This window comes from Phocoena sinus, chromosome 15, assembly GCF_008692025.1.
Source record: "Phocoena sinus isolate mPhoSin1 chromosome 15, mPhoSin1.pri, whole genome shotgun sequence".
Lineage (NCBI taxonomy): Eukaryota > Metazoa > Chordata > Mammalia > Artiodactyla > Phocoenidae > Phocoena > Phocoena sinus.
The window spans coordinates 21,179,297-21,196,097 of record NC_045777.1 but is presented as its reverse complement, the minus strand read 5'-3'; the positions used below and the strand labels follow the sequence as shown (position 1 = coordinate 21,196,097).

The following is a 16,801-nucleotide window of genomic DNA, read 5'->3' as shown; positions in this document are numbered from 1 at the left end:
CACTGTTAATATTTTAGTGGGTTTCCTTCCAGTCTTTTTGTTCCTTTCTGTACATAACACTTAAATAGAATTTTAGTCATTTTTGTATATACTGCTCTTTTCACTTATCACACTGTAAGCTTTTACTTATGTTACTAAAAATTCTTTAAAACATAACTTAATAAAATTTTACCAGCATTTAAGAGAGACGCTCACAAAATTGGAGCAAATGCCTAAAACAATTGAACATTCCATATGTCTCTGTTAGATGAGATGTGTTTGCTGTGAGGAGCACACCCCTATTTGCTCCTGGTGGCGTCGCGCCAGTCACATTCTGTCAGCAGAGCACTGAATAAGCCACTGAATGCCATTAAAGACTGAGGAAGAAGGAGATCAGGAAAGGCACTAAAACTGTGTGGTAGGGCTTCCCTGGTGGCGCAGTGGTTGAGAGTCCGCCTGCCGATGCAGGGGACACGGGTTCGTGCCCCGGTCCGGGAAGATCCCACATGCCGCGGAGCGGCTGGGCCCGTGAGCCATGGCCGCTGAGCCTGCGCGTCCGGAGCCTGTGCTCCGCAACGGGAGAGGCCACAACAGTGAGAGGCCCACATACCGCCAAAAAAAAAAAAAAAAAAAAACTGTGTGGTAGTTTAATATGTGCCATATATCTTTTTGTTTAATCCTTATGACAGTCTTGTGGTGGATTATTTCCATTTTTCAGGTGTGAAAACGGAAGTCACACAACTAATATATATTAAAGCAGGGATTTGGCGCCTTGAAGACCTAGATTCGGTGCCATATCTTTTCACTTAAGCCATGCTGAGGTTCTAATTATCGAACCCACATCATCATCTAGAGATGCCCAGTGGATGTAAACTTGTACTTTATTATATGGAATGATTTGAGAGCCCTTAGGGAAGAAGGAAGTTTGAGCCTTAAGCTCTGAAATACCTTACCTATTGGCTTACCACTGAATATGGAAGATTCAGGCCTGGTGCAGTGGAGGTCCGTAACCCATTTATCAGGCACAAAAATCTCTCATAAGTTGATGAACATTTTTATAAAAATAAAAGAGTACATTGGTACCTTTACCATTAGCAGTAGTATTTGCAGATTCTTAGTGAATTTCTGTGTTATGCAGTCCTAGGGAAACACAGGCTTCTAAGAGACCAGGGAAATACATGTCATTTCAGATGGCACCCAAATGTAATAAACATAATGTTATTTGTTTTATTTTAACAGCTTTTTGTGCCTGAACCTCGTCCAGTTCCTAAAAATGATGTTGGATTTAAATATACTGTGAAACATCGACCATTTCCTGAAGAGGTGGACAAGATTCCTTTTGTGAAAGCAGATCTGAGCATTCCAGATTTGCATGAAATTGTTACTGAAGAAGTAAGATAAATTATTATCAGCTGTTGTTAAGAGAATGACTATTAACATTCTTCAACAACTTCTGTGGTCAAGACACTGCCTTTCTTTGGTATTCCTGGGGGTGATTCATAAGGTGACCTGGGTATTTGTCATCCAGGAGGTTACCATGTAGTAAGACAAATATAGATTGTGGCTGATTGAAAGAAACTGGACATATCTTATAGAGAGGTGGCACTGGGCTGCCTGGGCTGGTCTGTGGTTTCAGTAGTGTTCTGATATGATCAGACCCTAGTGGAGGATATTTGGAGAAGGGAGCCCAATTCAGAGACAGTTATGACAATCTAGGCAGGGGATGGGAAGGACTACCTCATTGATAGTGGAAGTTTAAATATATGGCCTGTCTTGTAGAGGTAGATCCAGACAGTCTTGGATTGACAAGGGAAGGAAAAGAGCCAAAGAACTTTAGATTTCAGGCTTGAGTGACAAAGATAACAGTGCCATTTATAGAAATATAGACATTAGGAAGAGAACAGGTTTGGGAAAATGGGAAAAATTTATTTGGTTTTAGATTAATTTAGATACTTAAATAGATTAAGTAATTGGTCACTTAGGTCAAGAGAGAAGAATTTTAAGAAATGGAAGACAGGTATGTCAGGGCATGAGAGAATATAAGGTTAGGAATGGAGGCTGCCTGCAGTTTCCAATGCTAGAGAGATCAAGGAGAAGGAGCACTACGAAGAGGCCCCTGGATTTTGTCATGAAATGTTGGTGACCTTTGAGAGCAAGTTCAAAGGAGTATTAAAGTGTAAGGGTCTGGGGAATGAATGGTTAAAGAGGAAAAGGCAGTGAATATAAACTACACTGTTACTGTTAGCAGTAAAGGGAAGGGTACAGAGTGAAAAAGAGTGTGAGGACATAGCCTTAGCTAAGGAAACGCAAGGCTGGTTTTTCTTTTTCTTTCTTTTTTTTTAATTCAAGAAGAATTAGAGGTGGAAGGAGCCAGTGGAAAAGGGTCTGCACCTGCCAACACTGTAAGGTGGGCTGGGGAAATGATGAGTAACAGAGTAAAGCCCTGGAGGCAGTAGGGTCAAGAACCTGTCATTGAGTTTAGAAAAGGGACACTTCTGGTAAGACAGGAGAGGAGAGGGTCAGTGAAGGTTCAGAGACATTTAGAGGTGGAAAGGAGGAAAATTAAAGCAGCTTATATAAATTTTAATCTTAGTTCTTAGCAATGAAATGGGGAAGCAAAGATGATTCTCAGAATTGCCAGGCAGCCCAGCTAGGTTTAAGTAGCATCATCTGTAGTGAAGTTACTTAATGCACTCTGCTGACTTTCTTCAAAAGTCCTCGGTATCCAGGGCTTCCCTGGTGGCGCAGTGGTTGAGAGTCTGCCTGCTGATGCAGGGGACACGGGTTTGTGCCCCGGTCTGGGAAGATCCTACATGCCGCAGAAAGGCTGGGCCCGTGAGCCGTGGCCGCTGAGCCTGCGCGTCTGGAGCCTGCGCTCCGCAGCGGGAGAGGCCACAGCAGTGACAGGCCCGCATACTGCAAAAAAAAAAAAAAAAAAAGTCCTTGGTATCCAGAGGCATAAGTAAAAAATTTGAATGGTGTGGAGATTGGCTGGGTGAATAAGGAAGAATAAGGAACAACACAGCCATGTTATATGCTTAGAAGAGGGTATAAGATGTCAGATTTGGGGATTTAGTTTTGGTTGGGAGGTAGATGAAGCCAGAAGGATGCTAATGGCTTGGGGAAATACGGGGAGGGGTTGTTTGCCTCTCAGTGATAGTAAAGGGGGAGTAGGAGTTTGGGTGAGCTGTAGGAAAGGAATTTCAGGATTGTAGCTCTTGAAAGTACAGCACATCTGAGGTACAAAGTGTGCCATGGATGGCAAGAGTTGTGAAGGTTGAGGAGGTTGTAGGAATATAAGCCAGGCTGTTCACCAAAGAGGATGGAATTTTAAATAGGATGGATCAGAAGGGAAGCAGAGGTAACTCCAAGAGTATAGCAACTAATGCTATGGTTATGGACTTCAAAACATGAGGGGATCACTGCAGGATGAAGATGGACAGGGATCTGGCAGAGAGCAGCAACTGTGCCCCCTTTCTTGCCAATGTGAAGGGAAGCAGAGACAGAGTGGTTTCACTTACAGCAAGGAGATGAAGGAGCAATTTTTGAGGCTGTAGGGACATGTTTTGGGTATTTGTTTTAACCTTGTAACGTATTTGCTTGATTGTATGCTCTTGGTTGTACTGAATTGAAACTCAGTGTTGATCACTGAAAATTATCTTCATTTATTTTGTTGCTTGTAGCTTTATTTTCATTTAAAACTTGATTAATTCTATTACTTTTATGATAATTCCAAAAAAATGAAATGTTCGGTTTATTTCAGTTAGAAGAGAGACATGAAAAATTAAGGAATGGCATGGCCCAGCAGATTGCTTATGAAATACACCTTGAACAACAAAGTGAGGAGGAATTGCAGAAGAGAAGTTTTCCTGATCCGATTACAGATTGTAAGCCCCCACCTCCTGCCCAGGAATTCCAAACAGCACGCCTTTTCCTTTCACACTTTGGATTTTTGTCCTTAGAAGCATTGAAGGTAATTTCTGTAAACTTTTATGAGTAAATATATTCATATATTAACATTCAGCTGCTGATAGCTAAAGCATTTTTATGAAGATAGAAGGAATTTTAAAAAACAAACTGTTTAAAACCTTACCCTTCATACAGGGAAATGAAATTCCATGATGCTGTAGGTTATAATATGAGCGCCAAGACAGTTTTCCCATGAATATATTTAGAGTTCTGTCTGAGGGGACTGCTTATAATATAATAATATATGCGCCTCTGAATTTTCCTAGGTAATGTAGGACTCATATCACACATATTAATGAAATCTATAGATAATTAGAAAAAGGAATGTTAAAACTCTTCCCCAGTACACTTTATTACTGAAAGTATGGGCTACAATTTACTCTGCTCTTTTATGCCACTTTTAAAAAAGAACAAGTATAAGCACTTCTTATATTGTGCAGTTCCTGAGATCAGACTGTCTAGGTTTATGTCCTGGCATCACTACTTGCCAGCTATGTGATCTTGGGCAAGTTGCCCAACTTTTCTGAGTCTTAGTTCCTCATCTATAAAATAGGGGTGGGCTTCCCTGGTGGTGCAGTGGTTAAGAATCCTCCTGCCAATGCAGGGAACACAGGTTCGAGCCCTGGTCTGGGAGGATCCCACATACCGCAGAGCAACTAAGCCCTTGCGCCACGACTACTGAGCCTGTGTTCTAGAGCTCGTGCACTGCAACTACTGAGCCTGCCAGCCACAGCTACTGAAGCCCGCGCACCTAGAGCCCGTGCTGCACAACAAGAGAAGCCACTGCAATGAGAAGCCCGCGCACCGCAACAAAGAGTAGCCCCCAATCACTGCAACTAGAGAAAGCCCGTGCACAGCAACAAAGACCCAATGCAGCCAAAAATAAATAAATAAATAGATAAATAAAATAGGGGTGATAAGGGTATCCATCTCATTATGATCGTGTCAGGTGCTTCATGTAGTACGTAGTACAAAGTCAACCAGCCTGTAAGGTAAATAATGTCATTATTCTTAATTCCATTAAAACAATTTTACAAGGCAAGTAATGGTATACCTATTTCACAGATGTGGAAACAGGGCCTCAAAAATGTGAAATGGCTTCCCTGAATGTGGATTTAGAGTTTGTACTAAGGCCTGTTTGTTTTGAAAAGCACAACTGAAGATTGCCAGGCAAGAAGTTGCTTATTGCACAAGTTGCCCCCTGCCCTTACTTGCCAACAGCTACTTGGTTAAAGGCCATTTAACTTTTAAGGAAAGCAGAGGGGAACATTGCTGACTGAGTTTGGATTTCAGCATGTAGATGAAAAATATTTTATGTTGTAGAAAATCGAGTTAGTGGTGGAGAGTAAAAAGTAAAAAACTCTTAAAATGCAGAAGAAAACAACAGAAAGAGGAAAATAATGAGAAATACAGTGGTAAATATGGAAGGCCAGGAACAAAAATACGACCTAAAAATGATTAGTGGTATTCCTAGTGGAGAAAATTGAACAGAGTAGAAGCAGTATATAAAAACATACTAGAAGAAAATATTACATTCTGTGGACTGAAGGGAGACAAGAAGAGGCATGGACTGAAGGGAGACAAGAAGAGCCTTAACAGCCCTGTCTCTGAGATTGAAGTTTTCCTTTCATGTTATCTATTCTGCTTGAAATTTTTAAGCTTTCAAGGAAATAATTCTCATGCTTTCTCACCGGGTTCAGAACATAGGAAAAAGGGACTTCCCTGGTGGTCCAGTGGTTAAGACTCCACACTCCCAATGCAGGGGGCCCAGGTTCAATCCCGGGAATTAGATCCCACATGCCACAACTAAGAGCCTGCATGCTGCGATGAAGATTCCGCGTGCTGCAACTAAGACCCAGCACAGCCAAATAAATATTTTTTTTAAAAAAGAGAGAGAACATAGGAAAAAGTCAGAAAGTAAACTGGTTTATTTTATGAATCTTAGCTTATCTCTAGTAACTTATACCGGACAGCACACACATGAAAAAGCTATAAACCAATCTTTACTTATGAATATATGTGCAAAAGTGTTAAGGAGAATGCTAGTAAAACTGAATTCAGCAGCGTGTTAAACAAATTAACTTCTACAACCAAGTAAGGTTTATCCTAGGAACATAAGGAGAGTCAGTTATTGGTAAATATTAGTAAAGTTATTAAGAAAATAATTTGATCCTATTTTAGCAGATCAGTCAATAAAACAGTCAGTATTCAGTAGAATAATATTCAGTCTGATTTTTAAAAAATGAATAAACAAAAAACCAAAAACTTAGTCAGGGCCAGTAATGTAGATCTCAGTAAATGGCAGCCTGTTTAGGAAACGAGATGGGGAATGAGGAAACTAGAACCACCCTTTGTTAAAAATCAGAGGTAAAGGATATCTACCTTGGCCACTGTTTAACACTGAGAGTTTTTTAGTTAATGAAAAGTTATTTTAATTTTATTTTTAATTAAAAAAATTTTTTTTTTTTGGCTGTGTTGGGTCTTCATTGCTGCACGTGGGCTTTCTCTAGTTGTGGTGAGTGAGGGCTACTCTTCATTGAGGTGCACGGGTTTCTCATTGCGGTGGCTTCTCTTGTTGCGGAGCACAGGCTCTAGGCGCGTGGGCTTCAGTTGTTGCAGCACGTGGGCTCAGTAGTTGTGGCATGCGGGCCCTAGAGCATGCAGGCTTCAGTAGTTGCAGCAAGTGGGCTTAGTTGCTCCGTGGCATGTAGGGTCTTCCCAGACCAGGGATTGAACCCAAGTCCCCTGCATATGCAGGCAAATTCTTAACGACTGCACCACCAGGGAAGTCCCTATTTTAATTTTTAAATAATTATAGATTAACAAAGTTTTTTTTAAAAATATGCAGGGAGGTTCCCCCAATGGGTAACATCTTACATAACTACAGTATAGTATCAAAACCAGGAAAGTCAGTGAAAAATTAAAAGAAACTAAATAAGAGGAAAAAAACCATTGGAAAGGAAAAGACAGTTCAGGTAGTATGATTTCTAATTAGACAGCCATAAGAGAATCAATAGAATGTTTAAAGTAAATGAGAATTAAGATCACTACACACCAAGTATAGATATTAATGACTGTGGCTCTAATATGCAGTTACAAATATGATGCCAAAATACCTCAGTTACAACTGCAATATTGACAAAAGTTATTCTAAGAAAATGTATTAAAACACAGACCTAGAGGGAAAAACTTTAAAGTTATTAAGAGTTAAGAGATATAAAATATATGTATGTTATGTTCCTGAATCAGAAGATCATCCAAAGAGCAAGCTGATGAGATAACTTATTTAAAAAAGAAAGAATGAGGAGCCTTTGTCCTATAAGGTGTATCATAGCATGCTGCAGGTCTGTAGTTCCTTATCCATGATTTCAAAGTGAAAAATGGAAACTAGAAGTTCTTTTGTATGTTTGTATAAAATTCACTTAGTGGAAAAATCTGACCTGAATTGATGCGAGGCTATTTGTAGTCTTACTTATTTCATAGTGTGAGTACTCTTCTGTTTGACTGCAAAAATAGTAATGTTTTTGATGATAGGGTGTTGCCTCAACCCTTGTTAGGAATGTTATATAATGGACTAGAAGACCAGGCTCACGATCCTTGCTGTTGTAGAAGAGAGTAATCCTTGCCATCTCTGGGGGATGCTTTCCTGAAAAATATCATGGATGGCCCAACCTGCTGGGCAAGATCAGGATCTCAAAGAAGATAAAGGATGGGGGGAAACAAAACAAAAAATGCCTTAAAAAAATAATAGGCTATTTTTTAAAGCAGTTTTACGTTTGCAGAACAATTGAGTAGAAAGTAGAGAGACTTCCCATATAACCTCTCTTCCTCCACACACATAGTTTCTCACATTGTAACATCTTGTTGCATTGTTGTGACACATCTGTAACAAGTGATGAACCAGTATGGGATGGATTATTAACTGAAGTCCATAGTTTACCTGAGTTCACTCTGTGTTGTACAATTCTGTGGGTTTTGACAAATGCGTATAATAACATGTGTCCATCATTATAGCATTATACAAAATAGTTTCACTGCCCTAAAAATCCAGTGTAGTCTTCTTAGTCATACTTCCTCCTTCCCCCACCCAACCCCTGATTTTTTACTGTCTCTACAGTTTTGCCTTTTCCAGAATGTCATATAGTTGGAATATATAGTATGTAGCCTCTTCAGATTGGCTTCTTTCACTTAGCGATTTGCATTTAAGTTTCCTCCATGTCTTTTTGTGACTTGATAGCACATTTCTTTTTATTACTGAATAATATTCCATTGTGTGGATGTATCACAGTCTACTAATCCATTCACCTACAGAAAGACACCTTGGTTGCTTGCAAGTTTTGGCCATTATGAATAAAGCTGCTTGTAAACATTTGTGTGCAGGTTTTTGTGTAGACATGTTTTTAATTCATATGGGAAAATACCAAGTTATGTAATTGCTTCACTGTATGGTAAGACTATGTTTAGCTTTGCAAGAAACTGCCAAATTGCCTCCGTGCATGGCTGTACCATTTTGCGTTAAGACCGGCAATGAATAAGAATAAAATACATATAAAATTTTTTGCTAGAAAGCTTGATATTTTATAGAGAAAACAGGATTTTAAATTGTATACATATTAAGATTTCAACTGTCTTTCAGCAGAAAAAGGCAAATAAGAGAACTGGAAGGAAGAACACAAGCATGTTAAATAGTTTCTGTAGTTTAGGATTATGGTTGTGCTTATTGCTGCCACTTTATAATTTTTTTTTTTTACTTAATGTTTATTAAACCGTGAGCAAGTATTGCTTTTATGATTAGAATGATGAAGAGAGATAATAATTTCTTCTTTCTTCCTTTGGCGATAGGAACCTGCAAATAGTCGTCTACCTCCTCACCTTATTGCACTTGACTCCATGATACCTGGATTTTTTGATGACATTGGGTATCTGGATCTCTTGCCATGTCGTCCCTTCGACACAGTTTTTATTTTCTATATGAAGCCAGGTCAGAAAACAAACCAGGAGGTAAGATTTCTGGATTTTGGGGGTAAATTTTTATGCTGTAAATTTTATAAACCCTTGAGGTAATTGTTACACCGGTTGAGTTTCCTTAGCTTTCTAGGGACTGAGTGTGACTAGAAAACAATAAGATTCTCTGAGGCCTCCTTTAGAATGGCTGAGACCTGCCTTCCCTAGTCACAGGGAAGATTTAGATTAATTTCCAGCTGCCAACCAGTGGCCTGCAAGTTGAATTTGACTGACTTATTGCATCTTGACTGAATTTTCAAGTTGTTTATTTAAAAGTTTCACTTCTGAAAAAAAATTTTAAGGAAGAAAACGAGAACTGGCAGTCAAATCAGTTTCCTGGCACTTAGAAAAATATGAAGGGATATGGGTGAACTAAACAGGTACACTTCTAAGGAGATGATGTCTTTAAGAGTTGATACGTTTAAGAGAATGGCCTGGCAACGATGCCCAGTGGATTGAGAAGTATTTGACGTAACACACCACATATTTTGACTTCATTAGGCCTCCAGATGGTCTTGCCATAGATTAACATTGTATCAACTACATCAGTGATCTGTGGACTGGCTGCATCAAAAGTTACTTGGGAGAGCTTTTAAAAGTGGTAATTCCAGGATCTTACCTCTGCTGATCTGATAAAGAAATTCTGGAGTAGGCTAAGAGAATCTTATGTTTTAACAGATTCCCCAGGTGATGTTGATACACTACCCCTCTCCCCATCTCATTTTTAATTTGTAGAGGATTTCTCCTTTTTCTTCCTCTAGCATTAGGTTTTCAACAGAAGCACTGTTGCTATTTTGGGCCGGATAATTCCTTGTTATGGGAGCTGTTCTATAGACTAGGACATATAGCAGCATCTTTGGCCTCTACTCACTAGGTCCCAGCAGTGCCCCACCAGTTGTGATATCAAAAATGTCTCCAGACATTGCCAGATGTCCCCTGGAGAGCAAAGTCACCCCCATGAGAACCACTGTTTTAGAACAAGGGACTTTTCTTTCTGAGGCCCAGGAATTAAGTTTGGTACTTGGTGAAGAGGAGAGACCCTTCTGGTCACTTCATTTTTTTCTGGAATGGTTACATTCTCTTCTTTGGACTAAGAGAAGGGTGTTTTCCCATTCATTAATGATTGAATTTGTAATAGGTTTATACTTTTTATAGCATTTGTCAAGATTTGTAAGTAAATAATCACATACCTATGTAATGTTTTTCACTAATCAGACTCTGTGAAGGCAGGGACTTAGTGTTTTTTGTTTACTTTTAGTAAACACGTCTAGCTCAATAATTATTTTGCTAGGGAGGGAGCTAAAGGATTTTCTTGTATTTCTTACCTCACCTAATCTTCACAGCCATCATTATTACTCACTTTATAGATGAAGAAACTGAAGCAGTGGGGTTAAGAAACTTGCCCAAGGCCCAGCCAGGATTTGAACCCAAATCTATCTAACTTGGAAGCATGCATTTTTAACTACAGTGATATATATAGTCCTCAGTTTATTCTAAGCTTGGGCTTGATTTATCAGACACTTCAAAGTGAATCGATTTTTATGAAGCTTATTTTGATACGCCCTTTTGTTTCCTTTATTATATCTGATGATTGGTATATATTTCAGATTTTAAAGAATGTGGAGTCTTCCAGAAATGTTCAGCCACATTTCCTAGAATTTTTGCTCTCCCTTGGCTGGGCGGTAGATGTGGGCAGACACCCTGGCTGGACTGGGCATGTTTCCACCAGTTGGTCTATTAACAGTTGCGATGATGGTGAAGGACCTGAACAAGGTAAAACTCATACGTTCATTTGGTTTTTCTTGTTTTGTTACTCTTGGCTTTTCGCCTATTACTATTAGTTTGTAGTCTTATTTAAAAAAAAACAAGCAGAGGGCTTCCCTGGTGGCCCAGTGGTTGAGGGTCCGCCTGCCGATGCAGGGGACACGGGTTCGTACCCCAGTCCGGGAAGATCCCACATGCCACGGAGCGGCTGGGCCTGTGAGCCATGGCTGCTGAGCCTGTGCATCCGGAGCCTTTGCTCCACAACGGGAGAGGCCACAGCAGTGAGAGGCCTGCGTAGCGCAAAAAAAAAAAACAAAAAAAAAACAAGCAGAGGTATAGAATGGAAAAGTCTCTTTCCTCTAATCCTCACAGGAGGTCACTTAATAATTGTGTGGTCTTCCAGACATTTTCTGTTAATATGGGGACTACTTATGTATATATAAATGAATGTATATGTTATATACATATATAATGACAGAGTTAATTAATATAAAATTAATGGCATAATTATCACAAGGTTAATAAGTTTCTTTTTTTGTAGTGTGAGTGAACAAATTCCATTTAATATAACAATATTATAATAAATTTAGATTATAGCAAACAGTACAGTTTCCTAACAAGTGTATTTTGTCTAATAAATATAGTTTTCTATTAACAGATGTGTTTTTAGACTTTGTGGCTGTCATTTAAGTTACATTCTTGGGATATTATGTAAGAATCCTTGTAGTAAACAGCTGACTGTCTCTGAGAGATTCATGCCCATCTCTGCAAATCCTCCTGAGGAACTGTAATCAGGATAACAAGTGCCAGAGCAAGTATAAGTTTAAACTTAAGGCCTTTGCACCACCTGGCTAGAGCTTTTTGTTCTGGGAGCTCTTGAAATCACTGGAAAGTTAATAATACCTCTCTCAAGTGGGTAATGCCTGTGTCCAGTGCTTTGAATTAGCAGAGTTTCTCAGTCAACGAGATTATACTCTCTCAAGGTTTCCCATTGAATATCATTGTGACTTGTAATTTTTTCTACTTTCAACCAAGGTTGAATCAAAGTATTTGAGGATATGCTCTAATTTTAATTGCCACATAACCTTTAATATGTGCTTGAGTGTATTTATAGACTAAGTTCTCATAAGTAGAATTGATAAAGGATTTGCACATTTTTTAGTTTGATAAATGTATAAATGTATCAGTTGGATGCTTAAGGTTGCAGGTAACAGAAAACCCGACCCAAATTGGCTTAGAGTTTGAAGGTCATTTATTGCCTCATATAACTGAAAATTCCAGAGATTAGTGTACATTTTTTGTTGCCATTTGATCAGCAGTCCTGTTCTATTTCTCTGCAGTTTTTCTTTAGCTCTGTTTTCCATGTGTTGGCTTTGTCCCAGCCTGGCTTTCCTCGTAGTGCAAATAAGGCAGTTCTAGGCTTTACATTCACATACCACACTAGTCTGAAGAGGAGAGATTAGCTGAGTCTCAGAACCTCCCGTCTCCCCAAATCCTGAGATACGCAGTGATTGGACCACCCTGAGCCTGTCGCTGTGGCAAGAGAGATGGAATGATCCTGATAGAAACAAACAAGGTAGAGGAGGGGAGGGTGGAGTGGATGTTGGGGCAGTAACCACAGTGTGTACTGCAGTAGACGCAAGTGCTTGCCCAGCATCTAAACCGGGAGTCAGCAACTACAGCCCATGCCTGTTTTTGTAAATAAAGTTTTTTTGGATCTCAGCCATGCTTCTTTACGTATTATCTGACTGCTTTCATGCTACAACGGCAGACTTAAGTAGTCGTGGCAGAGACCATATGGCATGCAAAGCCTTATTTACTATCTGATCCTTTGCAGAAAATGTTTGCTAACGTCTGGGCCAAACTTCCTGTTTGCCACATCCTCACCAATTTAGGTGTCTTCCAGTCTGTTAGGTGAGGAATTTTCTATTTTTAATTATGATTGAGTTTCAGCATCTTCTCATATTTTTATTTCTTACCTGAGAACTACTTGTTTATTTCCTCTTCCCAGTTTTTTGTCAGGTTGTTGATGTTTTATGTATTACTGGCAGGGCATTGTGTCCATTTTAATTGAAAACTATACTAGCTCTCAGGAGTGTTACTTTTGTTAATTCAATCTTGCTGGCTTAGAGCAGATACTATTACTAAACAGCCTGTACACTTTCATATTGTATCACTGATCACTGGGGAAAGTGGAACAGAAGCAAAGCTGAGGAGCAGTAGAGAGAGACCAGGGTCAGGAAATGCCTTGAAAGCAAGAGTACACACACGCAGACATTTGTCCCCCTTCCCTTCAGAGGGACTGTGGTAGTCTTCTCCCTTTTGATTACTGTTACCTCTTCCAAAAAGACTGTTGCCTAAATCCGCCTTATACAGGTGAGCTAAAGGTCCTGCTAATCAGAAGTGGTCTGGTTTAGAGTAGTTTCAGAAAGTATGAAATTAAGATTTTATGATTTAAAGTTAGTGTATGTGCACCACAACTACTGAGCCTGCACTCTAGAACCTGCATGCCACAACTGCTGAGCCCGTGTGCCACAACTACTGAAACCCGTATGCCTAGAGCCCGTGCTCCACAACAAAGGGAAGCCGCCACAATGAGAAGCCCATGCACTGCAACGAAGAGTAGCCCCCGCTCGCTGCAACTAGAGGAAGCCCGCACGCAGCAACGAAGACCCAATGCAGCCAAAAATGAATAAATAAAATAAATTTTTTAAAAATACAACTTCTAATTTAAAAAATAAAGTTAGTGTAAAGACATTTAATGAACATTTATGGTTTATTCTTCTTATACATTAATTGGCTCATGTTGAAAACGTACCTTCTATTTATTATCACTTTATTAACCAGTTAAAATTTCAGGAAGCAGGATGATATTGGTTTTCCCCACTTTTTAGAGCAGTAATGTAGTGTTTCTCATTCCTAGATGAAGTGATTTCCTCTGAAGATGCTGGGGCTAGCATTTTCAACGGACAGAGGAAGGTGCTGTATTATGCTGATGCCCTTACAGAAATAGCTTTTGTGGTTCCTTCTTCTGTGGAGTCCTTAAGTAAGAGCATTTTTTGTATGGAACTATTTTTGTATTCACTGGTTTGTGCAGTAGTATTGCATTGGGGGAGATTCTGACGTCATCTAAGACATTCTTCAGCTTCAAAGGCATGATAGCTTTTAGATTATGCAGAGGTACAGGATGTTATCCCCTCTTAACTAAAGGACAGTAGTTAAAAACAAGAAGACTGGCCCTCTAATAATAATTTTTAAATAAAGGAGATCCACTTTGGCCCATTTTTAAACTTTTAAAAATCTGATTAATACATAGAAGCCCTATTTTCCAGTTTATTCATTTCTTTCTCTAATTATGAGTAAGCTCTCACCTGCTTCCCTGTTTCCATGTGAGAGCCTTTATATGGAACCCCAGAGAACCCTGCAATTGGAAGGCCCTCATGATGACATCTGGCTGATCTTCTAACACTGAGGAGGAGAAACTTCAGCCTAGAAAAGGTGGTGATTAAGCCTGTTCTTCTCAAGGATCAGGAGTGATCATTACTTCTCAGTCTGAATTCTTAGTCTTATTTTGCCTAGAACCTTTGCTTCTTGCAAATTAAACTCATTTCTTTGTGCCTGACCAAGCAGTAGGTGGAAAACTTCAGCTTCTTCATTGAGACCATCCATAGGATAGGATGCTGCACATCACACTTTGATGATCTCATCTCTAGGCTAATGACTTTTTGTGTACCCTAGCCTACCTAGGCAGCCTCCTCACCTTTGTATTTGGACCCTTAATTTTGCACTCTAGGCCCCTCTCTGTCTCTTACTCTGGGGCCAGTTGTGTCCGTGGCAGGAGGGGCCTTCCATGTTCTAGGTCAGTGTCTTAGCAGCTGTTTGCCTTCATGTCAAGGCTGTGATCTACCACCTGAATTCCAGAAGCCAGGCCCCATCTGTCCTCTATGAACTGAGTCCCTGCCTGGTGTCTCTGGCCCAGCCTGTTTGCACCAACTCAGTAGAGCCAGAGCCAGCAAATTATGGCACGCAGGCAAAATTCAGAACACTAAGAATGGTATTTACATTTTTAAAGGGTTGTAAGTAAACTACAAAGAAGAATATGCAGTAGAGACCTGTATAGCCAGCAAAGCCTGAAATATTTATTACCTGATCCTTTGCAGAAAAACTTTGCCAACCCTTGCTCTAGAAGCAATGCTTTGCTTAAGTGACTTAGGTTGGACTGTTAGCATAAGTAGTTTAATAAACACGTTTGCTCTAAGGAAGTAGTAGGTATTATAATTATTTTTTTTTCTTTACGCTATAGCTGATTCATTGGAAAGTAACATCTCAGACCAAGATAGTGATTCAAATATGGATCTTATGCCAGGAATTCTGAAACAGCCATCCCTGACACTTGAGCTTTTCCCTAATCACACAGACAATCTTAATTCCTCACAGAGGGTAAGTCACTTTGTTGATAAACCTCCAAAAATTTGTAGTGAAATGGAAGTAATTATAGAATCACACCTGAAAAGCTTTTAACTTTAACCCAGAGAGTAATTATAGCAGTACTGATTCATTAGTATCTTAATTTTTTTAATCAAATTCTTATGCTTTTCTTTTTTTCAGCTTGCAACAAATACTTAATTCTAATTCAGCCTTTGTTGTTTTCCTTGATTTAGCCATTTCAGTTCCGTGCTCGGTTCTTTCATCCATTCCGTCTCAAGCCTAGGTTATTATTTGGTCCCTAAAATATCCACTAAAGGTACAACAGTTACTATACATTTCATAGCATTAATCATGCAAAATTCAACTTAAGTCTGACAACATACAGATGACAGCATTTTGAAGAATCGCCCAGTGTTTGAATAAATGCACTGAGGCAACACAGCAGCTACTACAAGAAAACAGCATTTTACTTTTATCCTTTTTTCTTACCTTATCAGATGTTGTGTCTTATCTGTGTTCTCCCCTCATGTTATGTCTTAATCCTTACTGGAAAGTGACTGAGTAAGTGATAACAAGATTACAGAATCAGTTTACAGGTGTAAGAAAATTGATTTAGAACAAATAGTAAAAAAGACAAAAGAAGTGTAGTGTAAACTTTCCTGAAGCCCTTCTTCCATTGTAAAGGGGTTTAATTTGGCTCTTTCTACAGTTAAAATGATTTTTAACATAAGTATTTGCTTAAAAGAATATGGGAGAGGTTCACCTTTAAAATTGATTTAGGAAAAGAAGTTAACTTGTATAAAACTCTCTGAAGTCGACTGATTTTGAAAATCATGAGTTGCTACCTTTAAAAAGGTTTTACAGAATACAGTTTGGAGAAGAACAAGTCAGGTAATGCAGAATTTTAGTCAGATCTAATGGTCAGGGATTGCTACTCATTTTCTGAATGCCAACGTGGTTACGATTAGAAGGGAACTTCCTCAACCTGAAACAGAACTCTGCTAGAAACCTGCAGCTAACATTATACTTACACATTATTATTAAGCTTTCCCCCCAAATGGAGGCAAGGATGTTTGCTCTCACTACTTCTATTCACAAGATAGTAGAGGTTTTATGCAGGGAAATAAGAAAAAGAAATAAAACGCATAAAACTTGGTTATTTCTTAAAATCCAAAGAATGACAACTCTTAAAGCACCATGTTTTCATTTACCACATACTTTGCAGACTACTAACAAACTTAAGGAAAGAAAATTCATATCAGTAGGTACAGGAAAAGCTGTTGACAAGAATTCAACACTGAAAGGATCCCCAGGCAAATCAGTGATGTTGCTATGATGGAAAAATCGTCCTGCTTTCTGACCATAGAGATAGACTCAGATCCTTTTTAAGCACTCATTAAGGCATTGCATCAAATTTTATTTTTATAACTATAATTGTTTACTGTTCCTTATCTTTTTTCATTTGTAGTTTCTAGACCTTCATTTCCTTGTTCTAGTTTGAGACTTGATAAACAGAGGAACCAAAGAAGGGCTTTTTTTGCAAATGTATTTTATACTTTTTTCCAGAAGTGACTTCCCATGATGTGATCCTTATTTCACTGGGTAGCTTGATGAATGTATGGTTGTAGTTTTATTAAGCCAGTGTTTTTTATTTGTT

The 16,801-nt window shown here is 39.0% G+C and overlaps 1 protein-coding gene across 3 annotated transcripts in view; it reads left to right on the top strand.

Moving 5' to 3' along the window:
* RALGAPB (Ral GTPase activating protein non-catalytic subunit beta) overlaps nucleotides 1-16,801 on the top strand; it is a 100,860-nt gene that overhangs the window by 75,717 nt on the left and 8,342 nt on the right. For all 3 annotated transcript variants that reach the window (XM_032604290.1, XM_032604292.1, XM_032604291.1), the window contains 6 exons: nucleotides 1,219-1,371; nucleotides 3,743-3,952; nucleotides 8,791-8,949; nucleotides 10,560-10,725; nucleotides 13,640-13,762; nucleotides 15,020-15,156. In XM_032604290.1, the coding sequence (XP_032460181.1) occupies nucleotides 1,219-1,371; nucleotides 3,743-3,952; nucleotides 8,791-8,949; nucleotides 10,560-10,725; nucleotides 13,640-13,762; nucleotides 15,020-15,156 (948 nt within the window). The remainder of the gene's footprint in view (nucleotides 1-1,218; nucleotides 1,372-3,742; nucleotides 3,953-8,790; nucleotides 8,950-10,559; nucleotides 10,726-13,639; nucleotides 13,763-15,019; nucleotides 15,157-16,801) is intronic.